General features: G+C 57.8%; 1 protein-coding gene and 1 long non-coding RNA gene across 3 annotated transcripts in view; one reads left to right on the top strand and one right to left on the bottom strand.

The window, feature by feature from the left end:
- The window catches only part of EEIG1 (estrogen-induced osteoclastogenesis regulator 1), a 34428-nt gene extending 14554 nt beyond the window's left edge, over positions 1-19874 (bottom strand). Inside the window, exons 1-2 of one of the 2 annotated variants that reach the window (XM_079707136.1) lie at positions 19460-19709; positions 6870-7034 (exon numbers count right to left, since the gene is read on the bottom strand). In XM_079707136.1, coding sequence (XP_079563262.1) covers positions 6870-7034; positions 19460-19605 — 311 coding nt within the window. In that variant the 5' untranslated portion in view covers positions 19606-19709. Of the gene's footprint in view, positions 1-6869; positions 7035-19459 lie in introns of both variants that reach the window. The other variant, XM_079707135.1, reaches the window with a different exon arrangement.
- A 252-nt stretch (positions 19875-20126) lies between these two features.
- LOC307054656 lies at positions 20127-23853 on the top strand. Its single transcript, XR_013810948.1, has 3 exons — positions 20127-20139; positions 22229-22324; positions 22801-23853. It is a non-coding gene; the product is annotated as an uncharacterized lncRNA (long non-coding RNA).
- The last annotated feature ends 380 nt before the right edge of the window (positions 23854-24233 follow it).

The following is a 24233-nucleotide window of genomic DNA, read 5'->3' as shown; positions in this document are numbered from 1 at the left end:
AAAAGTGAAAGCAACCCAGATGTCCATCAACTGGTGAATGGATACATAAAATGTGGTATATCCATACAATGGAACATTATTCAGCAATCAAAAGAAACTGAGCACCTAAACATGCTACAATGTGAATTAGCCTTGAAAACATTATGCTAGGTGAAAGAAGCCAGTCACAAAGAACTATACATTGTATGATTCCATTTCTATGAAATGCCCAGAATAGGCAAATCCATAAGAGACAGACAGACTGATGATTGCCAGGGGATGGGGGAGCTGGGAAAAAATGGGAACGACTGCTAATGGGTATGGAGTTTCTTTTTGGGGTAATGAAAATGTTCTAAAATTGACTGCGGTGATCACACAACTCTGTGAATATACTAAAAACTACCAAACTGTACACTTTATTTTTTTTTTTAATTTATTTTATTTATTTTTGTTGGGTCTTTGCTGCTGCATGCGGCCTTTCTCTAGTTGTGGCGAGCGGGGACTACTCTTCGTTGCGGTGCACAGGCTTCTCATTGCAGTGGCTTCTCTTGTTGCGGAGCACGGGCTCTAGGCGCGTGGGCTTCGGTAGTTGTGGCGTGCAGGCTCAGTAGTTGTGGCTCGTGGGCTCTAGAGCACAGATTCAGTAGTTGTGGCACACAGGCTTAGTTGCTCTGAGGCATGTGGGATCTTTCCGGACCAGGGCTTGAACTCATGTCCCCTGCGTTGGCAGGCGGATTCTTAACTACTGCGCCACCACGGAAGCCCCCAAAGTGTACACTTTAAATGGGTGAATTGTGTGGTCTGTGAATTACATCTTAATAAAGCTGTTACCAAAACGAAAACATGGTAGTTCAAATAAAGAGAGAAAAATGGAGAAAACAGAACAAGGAAGGTGGGTAGGGAGTAGTGGATAGAGATGAGAAGGTGGGGGCTGCTACTTTGGGCAGGTGGTTAGGGAAAGCAGTGACGTCTGAGCAAGGTCTGGAGTGAAGTGAGGATGTGGGCTGAGCAAAGACTGGGGGAAGAGCTGTCCTGATGCATGCACAGCAAGTGCAAAGGCCCTGAGGTAGAAACAAGCTTGGCAAGTGGAGAAGCAGCATGGGCGCCAGCGGCTGAATGGGACTGGGGAGGGGAGCAGAGGGGACGAGGCTGTCGAGGGAACAGGGGTAGGTCATGCCGGACCATGGTGAGAACTTTGAATCTTCCTCTGACCGTGCCTCTGTCTCGCCATTATGGATTCCGGTTTTAGGCAGAGGCTGAAAGCAGCCCTGAGGAGGTGAATGGAAGGGTGAAAAGAGCAGAATACTTCCCAGGCAGCCAAAGGCCCAAGCCTGAAAGCAGGGAAAGCTAGGGGGCGGCCAGGGCTCCCATGTGGACCCTCAGATCTCCGCCCGCCCCCTCCACTTGCTCGAGCCAGCCAGGAGTTGGAAGCAGCTGCTGGAGCCTGAGGAGGAAGCTCACAGTGCTGGGCGTGTTGAAACACCCAGAGGAATTAGGATTAGTGTCTGGGAACAAAAGCCGATATCGAATCGTGGGCGCTCTCCCTTCCCCTTTGTGAGTCTGCCATGGGAACACCCGGCCAGGAAGCCTGCTTGACCGTGGTTCCTGCAGGCCTGGCCAGAGAAAGCCACGCGGAGCCCTCCCAGGCTCAGGTAACAGGCTGTTTCCTCTCCCCCTGTGGCAAGGTGGGCAGGGGCAGGGCTCACGGGATCAGCCCTGGGCCTCCCTCATGTTTCCACAGGACTCTAAACACACACTCTTAAATGCCACCACTCCCATGGGAAGAAGCTCAGAGCCTCGCCCTGGCCCACCCAGGAGGTCACAGCAAGGATAAAAACAAACACCCCAGCAGTGGCCATTCCCTGTGGGCCTACTGTGTGCTGCCTGGAACTCTTGAACGCTGCAAGTTGGGTGTTATCGTGGCCCACTTTACAGATGAGGAAAATGAGGCTCAGAAAGGCTGAGAAACTCACCCACAGCTACAGAGTGGTGAGGAGCAGAGCCCGGCCTTGACTCCAGGCCCATCTGTGTCCAGAGCCAGAGATGGCACAGCCAGGACTCAGCCCTGCAGCCGCTTCCAGAGCCTTCTGAAGACAGGGAGCTGGGCACCCTCAGTCAGGTGGTATGGGGTCTCAGGCACAGGGCAGGGATAATGGGGGGAGATGAAAGATGAGCACAGGCTCAGGGGTGGGGGTGAGGGGGCATTCATTAAAAAAAAAAAGACAGGAATTAAGATGCCAAGCAGGGGACCATGAGCCCCAGGTGGGAGCTTGCCAGGCCAGGTTTGAGGGAATCTCCGGGGCTTGATTCATTCAAAAATCTCTTATTAAGCACTTATTAGGTGCCAGGTACTGCTGAAGGCCCTAGGGACATAAACAGTGAACAAAACAGAAATTCCTGCCTTCAAGGGGCTTATAGTCTGGCAGCAGGAAGGAGACAGACAAAATAAGGCAAAAACACACAGATGGTGGTAAGTGCTATGGAGGAAAAAGGAACAGGGAAGGAGGCAGGCAGTGCCTGGGTTGGGGGCGCCTGAGGGAAAGACGGCCAGGGAAGGTGTTAATGGGAAGGTGACATCTGAGCAAAGAGCCGAAGGGGGTGAGAGAGTGACCCACACAGATGCCTGGGGGAAGAGCAGTCCAGGCACGAGGAACAGTCAGTGCAAAGGCCCTGAGGTGGGAATATGCCTGACACGTTTAAGAAGGCACGTTTAAGACACGTTTAAGAGGAGGGGCTTAGGAGGGGCTTCCCTGGTGAGGCAGTGGTTAAGAATCCGCCTGCCAATGCAGGGAATATGGGTTCGAGTCCTGGTCCGGGAAGATCCCACATGCCGCCGGGCAACTAAGCCCGTGCACCACAACTACTGAGCCTGCGCTCTAGAGCTCGCGAGCCACAACTACTGAGCCCGCGCGCCACAACTACCGAAGTCTGCGCGCCTAGAGCCCATGCTCCGCAACAAAGAGTAGCCCCCACTCGCCGCAACTAGAGAAAGCCCGCGAAAAGAAGGCACGAGGAGGCCAGAGGCCAAAAAGCCACCCCAGGAACAGCAAAGGCCCACTGCAGCGCTGCCAAGAGCCCTGAAGGGTGACCGGGATCCTGAAAGCTGAGCACCGCTTGACACCAGCCATGACCTCGACGGACTGTGGCCCTGGGGGCAGGGACAGGGCCTGTGTGGGAAACGTGGATCTCTGAATACATTCCCCAACTCCCCAGGTGCAGTGAGCCAGAAAGAGGAAGAGCGTGAAAAAATTACAACAAATGAGTATCTGTGATGAAAAACCATAAAGAAGATGCTCATTAAGAACACACAGGGGGCTTCCCTGGTGGTGCAGTGGTCGAGAGTCCACCTGCCGATGCAGGGGACACGGGTTCGTGCCCCGGTCCGGGAAGATCCCACATGCCGCGGAGTGGCTGGGCCCGTGAGCCATGGCCGCTGAACCTGCGCGTCCGGAGCCTGTGCTCCACAACGGAAGAGGCCACAGCAGTGAGAGGCCCACGTACTACAAAAAAAAAAAAAAAAAAAAAAAAAAGAACACACAAGACTGTGCATCCGCCCCCACCCCAACCCCCGCTTGCCCTGCTAACGTGGCTCAGGACATGCTGAGAACTGAAATGTAAAGATGATGGCACCAAGCGCAAAGAGGACACCGTCCAGAGCCCTGGACTCCGGGCTCCCAAGCCGAGCGGCTTGTTCCACCTGCAAAGGGGCAGGAGGAGACAATGGCTGAAGGAAGGAGGGAGCTCAGAGCGGGTCTGGCTAAGGTGGGGTGAGGAACCGCAGGGCCACTGTCTTCGTGTCTGTCCAAGAATTGTTTCTGTAATTGAACTTGAAATTGAAAAATGAGAAAAGGGTGTGAGGTTAGAAGAGCTGGTCAAAAGCAAAGGGATTTGAATGCCCATCTGCCTGATTCAAGGCCTGGGCCCACACTCACCCTCCCGGCAGGACCGGGCGCCCCTTGGCAAGAGATGAAGATGGCCTCCCTAGTCTGGGGTTTCAGGGCTTGAGTCCCCAGCTCCATGCTGCCAGGGATAGGTAATTACAGAGACTGGGTTTTCAGGGGAGTTTCGTTTTTAGCTTTAAGATACACAATTAGATGTCCAAATCCCAGAGAGGCAGGGCGAGCCCTCTCCACCCACCGCAGCCCGCTGGCAGAATCCGGCTCTTTCTGGGTTGTCCTGAAATAGAGCACAGCATCCTGCCAGGCTGGTGTCTCCCTCGGAGCTCCCCTGGCCCCAGATCCCGACCAGGGCCTCCGTGATGCATCCACAAAGCCTCACTGTGGACGCCGGCTCGGTGCCAGGCCCACGTGGGTGTGGGGACACAACAGGAGCAGACCTCCTCAGGAGCCCCCGGCTGAGTGGGGAGACAGACTCACACAAAAAGCAACTGACAACTGCCACCAGCCTCCAAGGAAGTGGAAGGGGCTGCGAGGAAGCGGAACAGACTGGGGGCCTGACTTGGTCGGGGCAGTGACGCCATAGCTGGGACCTCTAGGCTGCGGTTGGCTGGGCGAAGACGCGGGGAGATGGCCCGGGTGGTGGGAAGAGTCCAGGAAGACCCAGAAGGAAGGAGGTGGCTCTCAGGAAGAGGTGAGAGAAGGCCGGGGGGAGGGGGGTAATCAGGCAGGTGAGGGTAGGGCTGCATGAGTGACCCGGAGGCCCACCACCGGGAGCCTGGACTTCATCTGTGAAAGGGTGACGCTGCCCACCGCGTGGGGCTGTCGCATGACCCTGCGGTGCCATGTCCAGCTCCTTTCTCCACTGCTCACCCAGAGGGGCGATGCAAGGAATTCTACCGGCACGATGGGTGTGTAGTAGCCACATCTTTCTAGCACCTGCCCTACCATATGTCAGTGACCCAGAAAGGCAGCTGGCCACTGTTGGGGCCCCACACAGATGGCACCTATCTGCCACCACTGCCTCCCCAGAGCTCAGGACAGAGCTGCACAAAGCGGGACCCTCGCTCTAGAACACTCGCTCCTGCCTCCCAGGTTCATCTTTAATTAATCAACAGTAAACCCCAGTCCTGTTCATTGAGCTTGTTCTACAGGACAGGTGTTTTATATACATGAGCAACAACCACAATCCTAGGAGGTATGTGCCATTATCATCCCCATTTTACAGATGAAGAAACTGAGGTCCAGAGAAGGGCAGAACAAGCCCAAGCAAGGTTGGACAGAACAATAGGGTTGGATGCTGACCCAAGGCCACACCTTCACCTCTTCTCCATGTTGGTTCCCTTCAGAAGCAGGAAGGTGAGTGGACACCTGGGAGGAGGGAATGCTTCTTCCCAGGGCCCCAACAACTCAAGACGCCTCAAAGGCTGCAGACCAGGTTGAAGTGAGCCACCATCGTCGGCCTCTCAGATGGGGAAGTTTGGGACTCCCAGCAAAAGGCCACCCCAGAGTCCGGGTGCCATGGTTCCCCGAGGGTGGCTCACTGCCATATCCCTAGCACCTGGCCCAGACCAGCCTCACTGCCCAGGAAATGCAGCAAGATCTCAGAGCTTTAGCACCCCCCAGTCTCCGTCACGCAGGTGATGAGGGGTCAATTCCATGGGAGCCACCTCCTGGCCACAGGCTGCCCATGGCCTGCAGGGTCCTCACAGACAGGGACCATCTGGGGCCCCTCCCCGGAGTCGGAGTGAAGGCACAGCCAGCAGTGGTCTCAGAGCAGGAAGCTGAGAGAAGGGAAGCCGGGGTACCAGTGGGAAGCCGTGGAAGGGCTCCAGCCTGCCCCAGCCTCAGTCCCTCACCTCCTCCCCAGCAGACTGTCTGCAAGTACTCGTCTGCACATCTGTCTGGTCGCCACCGTATACCTGGCACAGAGCTTGCCTGGCAGGGGGCAGCTCAACTGTGGCCACTATCTACGGACGGGGTTGGCGAGGCCTGGGAGGACAGAACTGCTCAGACTCAGGTCAACACTGAAAACTCCTTGGCTTGTCACAAATGAAGATTCCCAGGCCCTGCCAGAACTAGACTCTGTTATGGCAGGGTTTCTCAACCTCGGCACTACTGACATTTTAAGCCATTCTGGTTCTTTTGGGGGGGTGTCCTGTGCGTTACAGGATGTTTGGCAACATCCTGCCACAACTCCAGCTGTGACAACCAAAAGTGTCTCCAGATATTGTCAACTGTCCGGGGGCAAAGTCACCCCTGGTTGAGAACCACTGCTACAGGCCTTGGACTGGACTTTTGTTTTGTTTTGTTTTGTTTTGTTTTGTGGTACGTGGGCCTCTCACTGTCGTCCTCTCCCGTTGCGGAGCACAGGCTCCGGAAGCGCAGGCTCAGCGGCCATGGCTCACAGGCCCAGCCGCTCCGCGGCATGTGGAATCTTCCCGGACCGGGGCACAAACCCGTGTCCCCTGCATCGGCAGGTGGACTCTCAACTACTGCGCCACCAGGGAAGCCCTGGACTGGACTTTTTAAACAAGCTCCCAGGTGATTCTGAGGCAGGAGCTGGGCACCTGGCTAAGCGAGGGCATATCTATGAGAACTGAGTGGGACCCCAGGGACTCCCAGCCCCACTGCCCTCCTGTGTTCCTGAAAGGGCTGGTCCCCGGATTCCTCCCCCTGTGCCCCCATGATGAGAGATAACCAGAGCAAGGCTCCATCGCATGAATCCCTCCCCGCTGGGCCGGCAGTCACAACAGCCAGCCTGCACCTCCTCAGCCACACCCACTCCGTGATCTCCCTGACCTTGGCCGGGTCCCTGGAACAGCGAGCAGTCACAGTGATGCAGTCACAGTGATGCAATCAACGCTCCCGACTGATGAAACCCAGCCCAGGCTGGGAAAGGCGAGAGTCTAATAAGGAAACAATTTAAATTGACAACATCTGCCTGTGCTTCCCTGAAGAGAAGAAAGTACAGCCGCCTGGGGAGGGGCCCACCCCGGGGACCAGGCAAGGCATCTGTCCAGGGGCTGCAGGGCGGTAGAGCCTCCATTCCAGTGACGTGGCCAACGTGGCCGCCCAGCAGCATCTGGCTCCTGCCAGGAATTCAAGGCTGCACGCAGGGGAAGCAGCTTGTTGCAGTTCTGACACAGCCAGCCCCTCCTCCCGTGACACGAGGCAGCAAGAAGTTCCTAGAAGTCAAGCCACTCAGGCCTGGTGGAGAGGCATCAGTGAGGAGTGAGGGCTCTGGAGTCAGAGGCACCTGGGTTCCACTCCTGCTCTCACCAGCCCGGTAACCTGGAACTGCATCAAATAACCCAAAGTGGGCAGACGCTGGCTTCCCCATTTTACAGACACAGGCATGCTGCCTCCCTGGCTCTGCCTTCGCAGAGGTGCCTGGACCCAGAGGCAGGCTCTGCAGGCAGCTCGAGCTTCCCTATCACCCAGGCGAATGTGTGGGCATGCTATTCTCCACTGATGCACAGCCCAAGAGGAAAGGAGGCCATTGAAAGGAATCCGAAGTACACTGCTGGCTTTGACCAAGTGCAGGTCCAAACCCAGGCACCTGGGCGAAGGTGCTCCCATCACCAAATGTGGCCCAGCCTGGCTCCTGTTTCCCGGGTACCCTTCTGTGTGCCAGGTGCTGCTCAAGCATGTACCCTCTGCAGACACGATCAGCACCCACTTCACAGATGAGCAAATGGACACTCTGGGAGTCCGCAGGTCACTCAAGAGATGAGGGGTGAACTGCACCTCCAAGCCCTACCTCAGGAGCCCACCCCCCACCCCAGCCCTGCAGGACCGCTGGGAAGATGCTCTAAGATAGAAAAGCTGTTCTCAGGGGACAACAGCAGCCGTCAGTGTCCCTGCGCTTTGTGGGCTGATCCTTCACGAGTCTCAATACCAGGGAAGAGGCGGCCTTGAGACCAGTCTTGTCCTAAAGGAGGGGTGGTCATGAGGTCAAAGCGTACCGTCAGTGGGGCATGGCACTGGGCCAAACTCGTCAAGACCTGCTGGTGTTGGGCACGAAGCCTGGTCAATCCAGGGTCGAAGGGAGAGTGGGGAAATGTTCCTATGAAAGTCCATAATGTCAGCTTCCTGCCTCCTGAGCATTTCCCACTTATCGGGCACTGAACTGAGAGCTCTCCCTGCCTGACCTCCTGGAGTCCACACCCCAAGCCTGGGAGGTAGCTACCATCATCCCCATGTCGCAGGCAGGGAAACTGAGATTCAGAGCACAGAAGCCACCGACCCCAGGTCTGGCTGGGAGAGGGCCGTGATCTGATCTGAACCCATAGCTGTCTGACCTCAGAATCTTAAACTGGGCCCAGGCCCTAGAAATTCAAAGCAAGCAAATTCAAAGCCGCAGCTGGGCTATAGTAGCAACGTTCCCTCCTCCGTTCCAGAACCCACGACTGTAAAACACGGAGCTGTGGGGTTGGCTGTGCACAGGGAATTTCCCTTCCTGAGCCCCTGAGATCCCCAGCGGGACCACTCACTCACAAGACAAGGGTACAGGAGGCAGATAGGCTGGGGACCAAGGCCAGGATCTGCCACTCACTGGACATGACCTCTCTGGGCCTCAGTCACTGCCCTGCCCTGTCTCACGGGTTTGCTAAAAGGCCTAATGAGAGAACAGGGCCTGGCACATACCCAGAGGACACTCACACTGAAAGGGGGACATGGCCGCTACCATCGAAAGTAACTCTGAGACAGATGGTCCAGCAGGAAGCCAGGGCCCTGATGGAGGCCCCACTTCCCCACCCCAGGACCATGGATCAGGACATTTCCCCAGACCTTGAACCTGGCTGGGATGTCCTGGTAGGTGGACGGGCAGGTAGCCCAGGCGTGCTCAGGCCGCTCCTGGCTGACTCACGCCTGGGTGGTGTTTGAATCACCCAAGGAAGGGAAGAAACGGGAGGGAGGTATCCCCATCCCCGGAGCCCAGTTCCTTGAATAGCTGGACCCAAGTGAGTCACAGGGATGTCCCTGACCTCTGAGCCGCTACCCAACCCCATAGCCTTTTCTGATAGCACCCTCCCCACAACGACTGCAGACAAATTACTTCCTCTTCTGGACATGGGTCTCATTCATGGTGAAAATGGAAGGAGGCGTCCATGTCCCAGAGCACAGGGGTCCTGGAGGCAGGGCCTTTGTTTCACTCACTGCTGCTTCCCATGTCCTAAGGGTGGCACCTGGTACATGGGAGGTGCTCAGGAAGCCTCTGATGACTAAATTAGTGACATTCATGGCGCTGCTGCTCCCAATAAGGGCCACCCTAGACCTTCTTTCACTGATATTTCCACCTCCAGGAAAGGGGCCTCCAGCTGTGGTCAGGTCATGTTCTCCAGCACTCTGTAGTCACTGAGGGATCAGAGGTCATCACCATCTCTGGATCTGCCCCCAGCTGTTCCCACTGCTCCACACCGCATTCCCCACAGCCCCTTGGGACTTCTGAGGTGACCGAGGAATAATCAGGGACCACTCAGCCAGAGTCACGTCTCCTCACAAAACCAGCACAGACTAAGACCTGCTTTGCTGGTCATCTTCAGCAGCTCTCTGAGATTCCACCCACAAGACAAAGGGCTCGGGGTCAGGTGGGACCAGGAGGCCCTGACTCACCAATCTCCACCTCCTCCCCAGACAGCTGATTCTCCTGCAGACTCATGGACTGACCCTGGGCTAATCGCTGCCCCTGCCATTCACTTAGTCCACACACATTAACTGAGCACTTACTACGAGCCAGGCCTGAGTGGGACACTGGGAAACAAACCTGGGCCTTGGTCTTGTCTGCATCCAAAAGGGGCATGGCCATTCTCACCCAGGTCCATGTGATTCCTCGTTGGCCGACAGAAAACCCTTAGGAGGTGCTGGAGCCCTGGGTCAGGGCTTCTCCCGCATTCAGGGAGAGGACCCAGTCAAAGGTCCATCCCCAAAGACAGCGGTCAGGGCCAGAGCAGGCAGGAGTGGCTGATGCCTCCCCTCCCACACCGTGCTCAGCACTTCTTGGAGAGCTGATGTGTCTAATGGTCTCCCCTGGCTCATGGGCCCAAGGTCAGGGGCCATGGCTGTCTCGGCCAATGCTGGACCCAGTGCCCAGTGCAGGGCCAGGGCAGCAGCCTGGCTCGAATCACAAATGTTTGCTGAATGGGTGAAACACAGGAAGAGAGAAGAGAAACAATTAAGGGGACAGCAGGAGGAAGGTGAACCTTTCCTTCCTGCTCCCCCCCTGGATCCTCTCCAATGACTGCCCTGCATTAGTACCAACCACTGCCAGCCTTTCCTGAGCACTTACTCTGTGCCGGGGGCTATGCTGGGTACCTAACGGGGGCGTGGGGGCAGGGGGGTGGTAACCCACTTAATCCAAGCACCAAGAAGGAGCTTATCACCCCATTTCACAGAAGAGGAAAGCGAGGCTCAGAGAGATCCGGTGGTCTGGCAGCCTTGGGAGCCCGCCCTCCTTCTGAACCGCCAAGCCCCACACCCAGCAGCCCCTGCCAGGGTTTGCAAGAGGCAGAAGGAAAATCCCCAGCCAGAGAAGCCTGCTGGCAACTGCTGAGTTAAGGCTCATAAGTGATGCTTATTGGGTAGGGATGGTTCAGGCTGCCCTGCCAGAAAGACCCTGGAAAGACCTGAGGACCTCCTCCAGGGTCTCAGGTGCCCAGCACGACCAAAGGTGTGGGTGTCTCAAGGCCTTTCTCACACAGACACGTGCACACGTCAGTGCACGGCTGGCTGGCTCTCAGAGCAGTCCTGTGTAACCAGCCTCCTAGAAGCGGGACTTCACAGGTCCCAGAAGTCCCCTCCAGACATGACCGCCACCCCAGTAAAGACAACATCATTCTGACTCGTATCAGGATGGGGTTTTTTAATCAGAATGCTTTTGAACTTTATATAAACGGCACCGCACAGCATGCTCTTGTGTCTGGCTTCCTTCCCTCGAGGTTGTTTGCGACACTGTCCTTGTCGTGAGTAGCAACGGCTGCTGCGTAGCAGGCTCGAGTTTTGTTTTTAATCATTCCATGATGACAGAGGTGGGAAGCGGCTCCGCTCAGCTGACAGCCACCTCCCCTCCTACAATGTGGAGTCCCAAGTGGTCAACCCCATGGCTGCCCTTGGGGGTTCTAAAATACAGCTCTGACTCTGATTCACACCCTTCTGTGGATCCCTGGTCAGAGAAGTCCAAGCCCCTCCCCGTGGCCTCCCCGGCTCCGAGCCCCCAGGCCACTAGCTCTTCCCTGCTCAGCACTCCTGCCCTTGCCTCCCTCTGCCCTGTGCTGCTCTTCTCTCCCCTCTCCCCCAACCTATTCACCTACTACTGTCCCTGGGACAGAGCCCAGCATCCATTCCTGGGTGGGGCACTTCAGGGCAGGGCACTGTGGGGCGGGGCTGGAACCCCGGGAAGCTGCATGGGGGCCCCACACACAGAAGGTGCTCAGGAACTTGTCCCTGAGGGACTGGGGGTTGGGGAGCCGCAGGTGTGCTGCCTCTGTGTATCTGCAGAGAGTCCAGCACTCGCTCAGAGGAAGTGGTGGGAAGGGCGCCTTGCGTGCAAAAAGGGCGCAGACTTTTGCCTTCCCCAGCGCCCTCCCCAGCACGTTTAGTCTGGTTTCGGGTGCCGGGCCCTGTGCAAACAGGTCGCCCTGATCTAGGGAGTCCTCCTGCCCCCACGTGGGCACCCGCACCCCATTTGATGGAGGAGCAAGCCCAGGCTGAGAGGACAAGGCTGTTGGCCATGGTCACAGAGCCAGTGAGTAGCTGCCGAGGTGCCTCCCGGGGCAGGCACCAGCCCCTGCCTGCTCCCCATCCCCCTAGGAGCATCCCCACTCCACACACAGGGTCCACCCGACACAACCCATCGGTGCGGCCAGCTGCCTCTCAATCGCAGCCTCTGAGCCCAAGGCAGTGCCCAGCTGCATGGTACGCAGGCGAGGGCTGCTCCTGACACGCGCTGATACCTCCTGCACCGGGGTGGGGAGGGGCTGGGCCCCAGCAGCTGGCGGTGACTGGCACTTGGTACGGCACCAGCAGCGCCCACACTGGTTCAGGGCCAAGGGAGAAAAGTTCCAGCCCTGCGCCAGCGCCAACCCTCGGCAGGAGGCCCCAGGAGTAAGATGCAACAGAGGTCACTCCTGCCCACGGTCTGGGGCAGGAGCTAAGACGCATGGTCCACAGGGGTGTACAAGGCCAAAAGAGGCCAGGGAAGGCCTCCCAGAGGAGGTGGCTCTCGGGCTGAGCAGGAGTTCAGCCAGGTGAAGAAGCGGGGGAAGGGAGCTTGAGGACAAGGCAACTGCAGAAGCAAACAACTAGAAAAGTAAGGTGTGGTAAAAGTCCGAGAGCACCAGGGTCCTGCCACCCACCGAGGGCCCCCGGCTTCCTCCCTTGCTCCCCCGGCCCCCAGCAGAGTCTGCCCTCTGCCTCACGTGGGGGGCAGTCTTCTGCCTGCCAGACTGGGTCCCAGAACTGGCTGTGCAGAGGGCCCCTTCCTGCAGGCAGAAGCCCCCTACACCCTAGTCCCGCCCCACCCCGGGAGCACTCCAGCTCTCACTGGCTGGCTCGGAGCCAAGCACCCCAAGACAGGGCAGGTTCAAGCCAACAGAGGCAAGAAAGTGCACAGGCCCCACTGGGGACCCTGAGCTCCAGCATGAGGCTCAGCTCCTTAGACACTAGGTGTGTTCCTCACCTGCTTCCCACCCCTCCGGAAGTAGCCTCTCCCACAGCACCCCTAGAATCATGAGACAGAGACAGCACCCCAGTCAGTCCTGGCCCACAGGGAAGTTCCAGCTGCCACAGAAGGACAACTGAGGTGCGCCATCCAGCCCACCACCTTGACTCAGCCAGGGATGGAAGGATGGGCGGCGGTGCATCCAGTGCCTCAACCACGTGCCAGGAGCCGAGCTGGACGTTTGACAGGCGTTATCTCACGTGGTCCTCCCCAGAACACTGTGAGGCAGACACCAGCAGCCCCTGAGGCTTAGAGACTGAGTCCCTTGCCCAAGGTCAAACAGGCGACAAGACGCAGAGGACGGGAATGTCCTCCCCAGGCCGGTGCAGGGCAAGCCACCAGCCTGACCAAATAGGCGGCACGTCCTCCTTCCTCCCAACTGCGGGCTGGCCACTCCCAGTTGACATCTGGGCAGACGTGGGGTGGGGGTGGGGTTCCAGGCCTGCATTTGAGAGCCATTCCAAGCCCAGGCCACCAAAAGAAGCTCACAGCAGAGACCGAGGGTTTGCAACGAAAGTCCTAAGCAGACACCAAGGCCAGGCACAGGCTGGGCAGCTTCAGGCCTCACCAAGGCCACCAACGGCACAGTGTGACCTCGTGGAGAGCCAGAAGGCCCAAGGGTGATAGACCTCAGGTCACAGAGCACATCTGAGGCCCTGGGGGCGGGTCTGGTAGCCCCAGAACCCAAAGCACTTGCCAGGCCAAGTGGATAATGAAGAGAGACAGCCCCCGCCCCAAATTAGTTCCAGGTCTCGTTCTAAGCAAATCTGATGTCTCTCCCCTGCTCACACCTTTCCGTGGCTGTCTGATAAGATGAGGATAAATCTATATTGGTTGCCATGGGTGCTATACTGCTCCTCCCAGCAGCGGGCAAGTGACCGCAGGGTCACCACACAGCAGTCACCAGACTCCACACACTGAGTCCCCAGGCTTGCGAGGCCCGTGAGCAGACATGCTAGCAGCTATCACGAGGTCCAGGCAGGGCTTCGCGAATGCAAGTCAGGACTTCCAGGTACTGAACAAGCAGAGTTCAAGGGCACTCGGGGCCCTCCAACACACGGTGTGGTTGCTACTAAGAACCCCTGGCCAGAGTAGCTCCCAGAACAGAGATCAAAGTGAGGAACAGGCCTCGGGGAACAGCCTTGGCTCCACAGGGCCAGATCACCTTGGGTCAGGGCTCTGCCACTGCCAGGCTGGCAGGCAGGTGGCAGGGGCTGCCAGGGTGGCACCTGCCAATGGTGTGGCCAGCTGGCGGCAAAGGCTGGCCTCAAGGAGCAGACACCAAGGCCACGCACAGCCTGACCCCGAGGGAGCCCGCAGCTGGCCTGGTGCCATAGCCTGGCTGCCATGGGTGGTCTCTGCAGCCTGCCAGCAAGACATCTCTCCACAAGCACCCGCCTCCTCAGGCCCCAGCTTGTGCACGGAAGGCCTTCCACTGGGGCCCTGGGGAGCGGGCTGGCCTGAGCAAATGAGGGAGGCAGATCACTGTCAGGGATCCAAGGGCATGCAGGGGGTCAGGAGGAGCCCAGAACAGGTAGCCCACAGAGGAGGCAGCGCAAAGCCCCTTGGGCCACTTGCTGCCACGTGACACCGTTGCTCGATCTTCTGATTTAAAAGATTTTTGTTTTTGCTGTCAAAAACTCTTAGAGCACTGTATAGGGCAGCAAAACCCCAGCCGCATTTGGCCACTGTGCACTCTCTGAACTTCCATCTTCCAGCACCTACTAAGTGCTGGGTGTGGTGCCAGGAACTTGAGGACAAGGAAACCCGCCTGCCGGCTCTACCCGCCCACCTTCTCTCCAGTGTGCCCACTCTTCTCCCTCTGCCTGCCACGGCCCAGCCAGACCACAACTCCAACTGCCCTTACTGAGTACTGGTCAGGCACCCTGGCATCTTCTCCACCTGGCAGCCAAGAGCCAGCATCCTGATCGGCAAACAAGACACACTGCCCCCCTGCCCCTCGGCTGGACCCCCAAAGCCAGCAACTGTCCAGCCCAGGTACCCCCATCTTCATCTACTGCAGCCAGCCCCGTGCTGCCCCTCTCCATACCCCAACCACGCCAGCCCCTTGCCTAGATCACTGACCAAGTGCCTTCCAGCTGGGGGCCTCTGCCTGACCTCTTCCCAAACTCATGGAGCCTATGCTTTCAGGATGGGGCACATCACTGTGATAGGGAGGGCTCTCCCTTCGGCCCACAAGGCTCCCATGAAGGGTCCCTTCCTCAGGGAAGCCCTTCCTCTGTGATGCCCGCAGGCACACTGCCCCCACCCCATGGGGAGCTCCATGGGAGCAAGGCTGTCTGGTCCCGGTCACCTCTGAAAGCCCAGGACCAAGAGGGTGCTCGGTAAATGTGGAAAAGGGACCTGTGCCTGCCAGCCTCCTCCCCCCGCTCCTCCTGCCCCCTCCCCACTCGGTCTCCAGAGCTCCCGATCTGTGAAGGGAAGTGGATGCCCTGCCTGCCTTAGGGTCCCACTGCACCTCCACCTCCCTGCACCCTTGGGCCCAAGAGACAGAACTGTGTGTCCATCTCCACACGACCCTCCCTCCGCATTAAGATGTGCATGAGAGCAGGCCTCGCAGGGCAGCAGATTCAAGTGGCAGCTGCAGCCTTTTCCAAGGAGGGAGGGAGAGGGCCTCGGGGAAGCAGAGGCCCAGCCAAGCCTGTGCTGTGTGTGTGCAAAGACGGGGCCTCCCCAGGCCCGGGCACAGGGCCTCCAGCTGCAGAGCTGACCTGTCCAAGGTCTTCTTCATGCCCCCCCACAAATCCCAGACATCCCTCGGAGGTGTCCCGTCCCGGCCTGCTCAAGGCCAGGCCCACAGAGAGAAGTCAGTACCTGTACTGTGAGCAGGCATGCCCTCTTTCAAAAGGCTGCCCAAATAAAAACCCCACTGAAGAGATAGTTGAGAATTCAAAGCTGCCAAAAAGAAAGGACGGGTGGGAGCCTGCCCAAGTCACACAGTCTGCTTCTTAGACAGCCTGGCACCCAAGTGCAGAGCAGCAAGAGCCATCGGAGGGGCCCCTCTTCTCTTCCTGGCCCAGGCTGCCCCTTCATGCAAAGAGGGGTACTGCACAGGGGACAGAAGTCAGGGCCAACCAGAGCCCATCCGGCTGTGCCATTAGCTCCTCCTACGAAGTGACCCTGAACAAGTGACTTCTCTGCCCCCAGCCTCCGTTTCCCCATCCACTGGCCAAGGAGGCTCGCTCTGCCTGTCTCCTCCAGAGAGGACTCACCGTAAGGTAAATCAACGCCTCCCTCTCGCTCCCTCCCACCACCAGCCACGTGCATGGGGCAGGCCACAGGACCAGTGCCAGCTGGGCACAGAGACCTCTCAGGATGTCAGGGATTCCTCCTGCCTGAAAGACAGATTGGCTCAAGGCTGGAAGCCTGTGCCCAGCCTGCCCTAGGGAGACCACAGCCTGGTCCACTGCTTCCCGACTCACCAGACTTGGCTGGGACGCATCCCTCCTGGGACCCCTAGGAAAGCCTCCCAGATGTCATTTGGATGCGTCTGCTGGAAGGCCTCTAGGCAGAGAGGTTGGCAAATGCCCACGGTGCCCCAGTGCCAGCCCGTGCCTGGCACCAAGTCCACAGCAGTGGACTTCAGCTCCACCCCCATCTGTGGCCCCGAGGCCCCTTTTCCTCAGATCTCACAGGATCTAGCCCAGTGCCTTGAAATGATCCAAATCTGGATTTCCCTATACCACCCAACCCACTAAAAAGAACCTCCTTCAAAGGTCTGAGGACATGACATGAGGCTGTAGCTGCTTCAAGTCCTCCGCCACCAAGGCAAGGCAGGGCCTTGGAGCCGGACCTGCCCACATTTAAATCACAGCTCTGCTACTCTCTCGCTGAGTGACACGGGTCTATCACTTTAGGTCTCTTGACCCCAATTTCTTCATCAGCTCACGGGGTGGTTCAAGGACTCAGCTGATCATGCATTCGAGGTGCTCAGCAGGTCCCTGGCATCTAATAACGCACAATCAAAGGCAGCTTAAACTCTAATGATAAAATGGTTATTTTCCCAGTTGCATTTCTAGCCAGATGACCTCTCCGGATGGCCGAGAGGATGAACAGACGCAGCGTGTGCAAAAACGCTCAGCACGGCACCTGGCACGTAGCACTGAACGTGGTAGCTGTGAGGATTATGGCTCACAGGGCCTCAGAAAGATGAGGCTGGGGAACAGCTCAACGTACCACCTGTTCTACCTGCTCAAATTGGGTCAGGCTGGAGCTGTGTACCCAGCTGTTGCCATGGCACCCAACACACAGGGAAACACTCTAGCTAGGAGGGTGGCTGCTGCAGGAGTGGGGCCTCGGGCCTGCTTTGCTCAGACACCACCCACGCTGCCACCACCCCCACTCCCTGGGACATGTCGGGGGTCTCCGGGGTTACGGACAGCGTGCTAATCAACTGAGCAGGTCTCGTCACCCCTGACCCTATTCCACCTCCAAAACAATAGGGCCCTGGCCCTCTGGAGAGGTGGGCTGTGAGGACGGGCTCCCAGGCTGCAGACCAGGGTGTGTGGGATGGGGGTGGAAGGGTAGGAACCCAGGAACCCCCATCTCCTGGGCAAAAGCCAAAGCAGCTCTAAAGCAGCCTCAAGTCCCACCGTGTCTGTTCCCTCCAGCCACACATGCCCAGCAGCAAACAGGTACCCAGAGCCCACTAAGTGCCCAGTTGTGTGGGGTTCAATGTCAGCTCTTCCCTCCTCATGCCACTCAGGTTTCATCCAGGATGAGGGCTGGGAAAGCCTGTTGAGGCAGGCTCAGCCGGGTTCAGGGAATCCATGGCCCCTTGCCAAGAGGGAAGAAGGGGAGAGGGAGGTGAAATCCAGACACTGTGGGCTGAGACCTGGAATTTTCCAGACTTTCCCGGATGAGGGGGCAGGTTTAGGGCAATTGAAAGGCGGACAGGTAGGGTGACAGTGGGCCCAGGGCCTGGGAAGCCAGCTGAGACCTCAGCCTGGGGCTGAATACTAATTCTTCAGCAGGATCCAAGACCCTGCCCCCAGCCCTCAGGTCAGATGTAGGCCCTCTGCTGACTCCACCTGGTCCCCCCAAGACCTAGGAGGGGCTGGGGCCTGGGCCCCTCTACCATAGTAACAACAGCTGCTGCAACAATCTGCCTGGTCAGACATGGTATATACAGTACCCATTCCCCATCACAACTCTAGGGGTGGGTATGACTTCTCCCATTTCACAGAAGAAGAAACTAAGGCTCAAAGGCAGAACAGGCTAAAAGCACATCCTGAGTTTGAATCTGGGCTCTGCTATATTAACGCAGAGAAATCACTCCCTCTCTGAGCCTCTGAGCCACCTCTATAAAATGGGAATAACAATACTACAGGCCTCCCCCAACCTCCACTCCGCTCCATGGCATAGTCAACAGGTTAAGTGAGAGGTGCTAGTAAAACAGGGAGCAAAGCACCAATAATTGCTGGTTCTTGGAATCAGAGAGGTTAGGTAACTTGCCCTAGGTCACCGGGCCACTCACTGGCTGACCCCAGGCCCTAGCTCTGAGCACCACAGCCCTTTCCCAGAAAGGCTGGGCTACTCCGTGGGTGGCCACGGGATCACAGGCTTCCCAGGCAACGAGGACAGCCTCCCACCCCCACAGCAAAGGGCAGCCCTCATCTGAATTCCTCAGATAAGCAGCTCCCAGCCTGAGCGGACCCAAGTGCACAGAAAAAGCACCCCACCCTGTCCCACACTGGAGATTCCTAAATCTGGGTTAGGCTGTATGTATGCCTCCTTTCCCTCCTCCCAGCAGAACATTCGACCACCAGATTCATCCAACAGGTCTCCAAACAGGCCAAGGTCAGTCGACAACTGCCTCCTTCGAGGTCCCTGGCAAGCCACCTACTCCCTGTTTCTGGGCCTCAGTTTCTCCATCTGTAACAGGCACCCCATCTCAGAAGTGTGAGGCAGCTCCAGCTAACTGGGCCCACAAGGAGGCCTGAGGAGCAAAGGGACAGACCAAGGAAGGGAGCCAGTGGGTCACAGGCACTGGGCCAGGCCCTGCACCCCACTCTCTCTGCTGAAACTTCTTCACAACTCTGACAGAGAGACCTGTACTGGGCCCACAAAGTGGCCGAGCTAGGACTCAAACTCCCACCTGTCACACTCCAGGACTATGTGACCCCAGATGGGCCCAGGCAGTGGGTACAGCTTGGGAACTCAGCCGCCCTCAGCAATGAGCCGGGCAGCTGGACCTGCAGGATGGGGAAGAACACAAAAACTAAACTTAACCGAGCCTCTTTCTTTCAGAGAGGTCAGCAGCCTCCTTGACAAGGGCATTTGCAATGCAAAGCAGTCCAGCTCCAGCCAGAAGAGGACAGTGACTCAGAGGGGGCTGGGCGGGCCAAAATCCAGCCACCACCCTCCAGCCAGACCAGGAGTGCCTGGGGCTGGACCTTCCCAGGAGCCAGGGAGTGCCAGGGAAACTGTGGCTGGCCCGGGCTCTAAACCATATGACAGCCCGAGTGGCCAGCTGGGTGCAAGATGCCCTGGAACACTCCTCCCCCCTTCTCAGCCCTTCGAGGCCAAACCCCGCTGGGCTCTTCATACAAGTCTGCAGAATGGGCCTACTGTGGGCTGTGTGCAAGGCCCCATGAGGGGGCTGAAACAACAGGCCCCCAGGTATCCGGCTGGTCACCTGCAGATGGGTGCCCAGCACCCTGCCAGCTTCCTCAGGCCCAGACCTCCCAGATCACAGTAGTCCTGCCTTGTGCAAACCTGCCTCAAACACACATAATCTCCAGGACTCTCTGGACCCCAAGAGGCACTTCCACACTCGCGAAGTGACTAGATCTGGCTCATTATCCCCCTTCCCTGCCGGCAGGCCTGCCTCAGCTCCTACCTTGACGACAAGCTGACAAAATCCCCGCCATCCAGCAGCCGGACCTTGCAGAAGAGGACCCCGTTCACGAAGGGGACCGCAGTCAGCTCCTCCAGGGTGAAAGTGGTTTGGAATTTGAATTTCTTCTTCTTCATCAAAAAAGCCATGAGCGAGTTCCCTGAGTCTGAAGCCCCGAAGGCCAAAAAAAGGGGGGGAGCCAGAAATCCCCAGGATTCCTTTCCCTACACCACACCCCCTCCTCAAAACACCAGAGCCGGATTCCGCCCAGATGGTGGCTGAGGCGGCAGAGCGGATGGGGATCTGAGTCCGGAGGGCCCTGGTCTGAACTACCAGTCCAGTTCGCAGGCCGGCTGGCTTCACCCTCGGGGAGCTGGGGCTTGGAGGTGTTCGGAGTGGCCGGGGGCTTCACCGGCATGTAAACACTGGGGCATGGCCCAGGAGTCAAGGGAAGGGATGGCGGGCGGCGCGCGAGCGGCCGCGCTGGCGGACAGCATCCCGAGCCGCGGTCCCTGGGGAGCTCATGCCGCGCGACTGGGCGAGGCGGGCGGACCGGTGAGACTGAGGGCGATGGGCGGCCCGGTGAGGCCGAGGGCGGCCCCGCCCCCGCCCCGCTGGCGGCCGGGGGTAGGCGCCCACGCCGCGCCCACGCTCCCGCTCCTGGGTGCCAGGCAGCCGTGCAGGTAAGTCCGGGGAGGCTGAGGGCACCCCCAGGGGGCGGCCGGGAGCTCTGGGGGCCTCTCCGGGAGGCGCGTCGGGGACGCTCCGGGCCGGGAACGTCCGGCCACTGCCCCCTCCCGGCGGGCACCGGGCCGGGCTCCAGGCAGCAGGGGCGCCGCCTCCTCCTCGATCGCGGGCCCCAGCGGAGCTGAGGCGCCCCTCCGGCCGGCCGGTGGCGCCCACCTCACCCGCCTCACCCGCCGCCTCTAGCCAGCACCCCCGCGAGCAGCAGCGCCGCCGCCTGCGATCCCGACGCCACCGGCCGCCCGACGCTGCGCGGCCCAGCTCGGAGAATGCCGAGGCCCAGAGCGGCCGCCCGCGGAGCCGCCGCTGAACGCGGGAGGGGCGGGGCGCCGGGGGCTCAGCCCGCCCACGAATGGGCGGTCCGGCGGGGCGGGCGCGGAGTGCGATTGGCGGACGGCGGCGTGGGGCGGGACTCGCGGGAGGCCGAGGCAGCTCGAGGCGTTCGGATTGGTGCGTCGCCCATCTGGGCCCGCCTCCTCGGTCCGGGCGGAGCGGAGAGAAAAGGCTAGGGGCCCTGGGGAGGCAGTGGGAGGTCGCGGGGCGGAAAGCCGGGGCCGGCAGGCCGGCAAGGAGGAGGGCGCGAGCAAAAGAAAAGGAGAAACAATGACGAGAAGAAACAATATGAGCACTATGGCTGAAGTGGCCCTCCAGTGTCCTCCCAGACTTGAGTTCGTTGACGACTAGATCAGGCCCGGAAGGTAGCGAGTCCCATTTTTCAGAAAACACACCCAAGAGAGGTGGCCGGAACTAGACCATGCAGGTGTTTGGCTTCGAATCTCTATTTCTCAGCACTGAGGAGGGAAGTGCCTGCAAAGGCTTCGCCAGGGCTTGAGTTAAAGCAGTTCGTCACGCAACCTGTGATAGAACCATCTTCTCCCTTTCCAGGCTTCTATCAAAGCCTTTTGTTGTTGATTAGCTTCTTACCTAGTTATGGCTGGTCTCCCTGCCTGCATTAACTGCCCTGGACACAGAGACCAATTCAGGAGCTTTTAACTTCCCAGGCCTTCAACATATTGCAGTTCATTGATTCAGTCCCCAAATGTTTAGGTGCCCCTGAGCCAGGCTCGGATTTAGGAGTGAGGCTGGTGGGCCTGCCATCTCCAACCTCGCCAAGCTCAAGATCAGGTGGAGAAGCAGACAGGGACACAGGCAGAGACAAATCTGGTGGATGAGGACTGTAATGGGGGACTTAACAGGGAGCTCAGTGGAGGCAGGGGTGGAGGGGAGGGGGACTCAGAATGCCTCACAAAGTTATCCAAGCCGCTGGCAGGACGCATACCCTGAGTCAGGCAGGGTCCAGGCGGAGGGAGCCTCAAGAGGCCTGGCGGCCAGAGACTGCAATGCCCACAGAAAGCTGTGAGTACCTCCATGCTCCTGCACTGTGGCTCTTTGAGAGATGCAGGAGGCGAGAGGTATGGCTGGAAGGCCTGTAATGGCTGGATCTTGCAGAGTCTTGTAGATCAGAGGAAGGACGGGAGCTACGCACACGTTTTGAGCGGGAGAGTGACCCAGACAGATTTGTTTTTTGTTAGAAGAAGCTTGCTCTGACTCCAGGTAGTGTGGAAGAGAAAAGATGGGAAACGGGTGAGGGGCCTGTTGTGGTGATCCAGGCCAGAGATGATGACAGCAGAACCACAGCACTGCAGGAAAACTGGAGTCTGAGAAGCATTTGAAAGACAAATCAAGTGCACCTTCGGATGAGTTAGGTTGGGACATGTATCTGAGGACTCAGATTTCTGATTCCTTCCTGATTCCCAGCCGTAAAATGGGTGGCAACCTGTACTTCTCTCCAGTTTGTCCCATAATTTGAAAAACACAGCTAGCCAGATAGGAGAAGAATGATAATAGCAGCTCCCAGTACTTTTATGTATCCCCATGTACAGCCAGGTAAGTTGAGGCCTGGAGAGTTTAAATTACTTGACTAGGGTCCTGACCCTGGAGCACAGGCACTAGAGTGCTAAGCTGTGCTGCTCACACTGGGGTAGAAGTGGGGGTTCTCACTAATCCTGGCTGGACCTGCTCCACAAGGGAAAGGCCTGTGGCTATCTGACCCCAGAAGAGGATTTCAGAGGAGGGAGCCAGCCAAGGATGTCCCAAGGCCCGGCTGACTTCTCAGCTGTGACCGTGAGTAACCCCAGGCCTCTCCAACAGGAAGCAGGGTGGGCCTGGCTGCCAGACTTAGCTCGGGTGGGGTATTTATCTCTCTGAGCCTCTGGGCTGGGAACCCAGGAAGTTTCCCTTCCCTCATTTCCTAAGTGGGTCCTGGTTAAGGGAGAGAGCTAGGTGCCAGGACAGGGTGCTGCATTTGGGGCGAGACAAGCCTGAGTTAGGATCCTGGTTCTGCTGCATATTGGTAGTATGGCCTTGGTTCGAAACACCAAGACTCAGGGACTCCAAACTGAGAGGGGGTTCAGTATGGTCTGGCTAGGATCGCTTGCCCTGGAGCCAACAGAACTGGGTCCGAAATCTGGCTGACACAACACCGACCACCTGTGTCACACACACTTTGGGTATAGTTTTGCATGCATAGGAAGGAATCTTGAAGGAGACACTCTAAACTTTCTCATCTCTGAGCCACAATTTCTTCGTCTATAAATTAGGAATAAGAATATCAACCTTTGGGACTTCCCTGGTGGTCCAGGGGTAAAGAATCCACCTTCCAATGCAGGGGACAGGGGTTCGATCCCTGGTCAGGAAACTAAGATCCCACATGCCGCGGGGCAACTAAGCCCTGGTGCCACAACTACTGAGCTTGCACTCCATAACTAGAATCCGGGTGCCTCAAACAACAGGGCCCATGCACTCTGGACCCCGCCTGCCACAACTAGAGAGAGAATAAAAACCCACACACCACAACCAGAGAGAAGTCCACGCCACAACTGGAGAGAAGCCCGCGCCACAACGAAGACCCTGCGTGCCACAACGAAGACCCGATGCAGCCAAAAAAATAAAGAAAATAAAGAAAGAGAATAAATAAATATTTAAAAAAAAAAGAATATCAACCTTTCCAGAAGAGGCTGTGCTTGCAAAAGGCTCAGGCCTGGAGGGACATGGGGATCTGAGTTAGTAGTCAGCAGGGAGCTCCAGGCTGGCACTTCCTTACTTCTCCAGCCCCCTAAATTCCCAAGCATAGCCTGTCCTTCCTCCCTGAGGCCCTGACCGGACATAAGAGGAAACCAGTACCTAATAAGATAATTCAGACAAGTAAGTGGTCTGGAAAAGGAATCCCAGGAGAATTTGAGAGAGGATGATTGGATTGGGAGTCCTGATTTAGATGATCAAGGAAGGCCTCTGCAAGGCATTATCTCAGCCCAGACCTACATAAGAAGGGGGCCCCAAGCACAGGAAGCCCTGGGAGCAGAGGCAGGAGCTGGCATGTTTCCAGGACTCTGTGTGCCTGGAGGGGAGTGTGTGGAGGGAGGAGAGAGAGGCGTGGAGTCAGGCAGGAGCCAGCTCACGTGGGCCCTCTGGGCCTGGGAGGAGTGTAGATTTTAGTCTAAGCCCAAAAGGACACCATGGGAGGATGTAAGCAGGTTGGTGACAAGATCCAAAATACCTTTTTGAAAGTCCTTTCCAGTTTGAAAGTTGTTTCCGGTTCTTTCCGTTCTTTGGAGAACGGACTGGTCGTCAGCAGGCGAGAAGAGAGGCAGGCAGACAGGTGAGGAGGCTATTACAGCCATTCCAGCGGGAAACTGGTGGCTCAGACCACGGTGGAGCCAGAACAGTGGGAAGAGAGAGGGAACAGCTGTTGAGAAGTGATAATAGTTACCCACTAGAACTTTTTGAATATTCCCAGGATTTTGAATTTGACTGAATGGCACCAGGTTCTCCTAGTCAGGAGGTAAGTGAGCATAAGCAGTGGAATAGGAGTGAGGGAGGAGTAGAGGGGAATGGAGGAACCGCCTGGGACATCAGCCTGTAGAACAGAATCACAGCGGGAGAAAGTGGGGGTACCCTTAGAGAATCCTTACCTTTATCTGGCCCTAGACAAACTCTTGTGATGCTGTCTTCTTCTCTCTCATTACAGCATGAG

The sequence above is a fragment of the Hyperoodon ampullatus genome, assembly GCF_949752795.1.
Source record: "Hyperoodon ampullatus genome assembly, chromosome: 6".
In the NCBI taxonomy this organism is placed as follows: domain Eukaryota; kingdom Metazoa; phylum Chordata; class Mammalia; order Artiodactyla; family Ziphiidae; genus Hyperoodon; species Hyperoodon ampullatus.
Note: the sequence above shows the minus strand (reverse complement) of the source record. Positions and strands in the feature narration are given on the sequence as shown.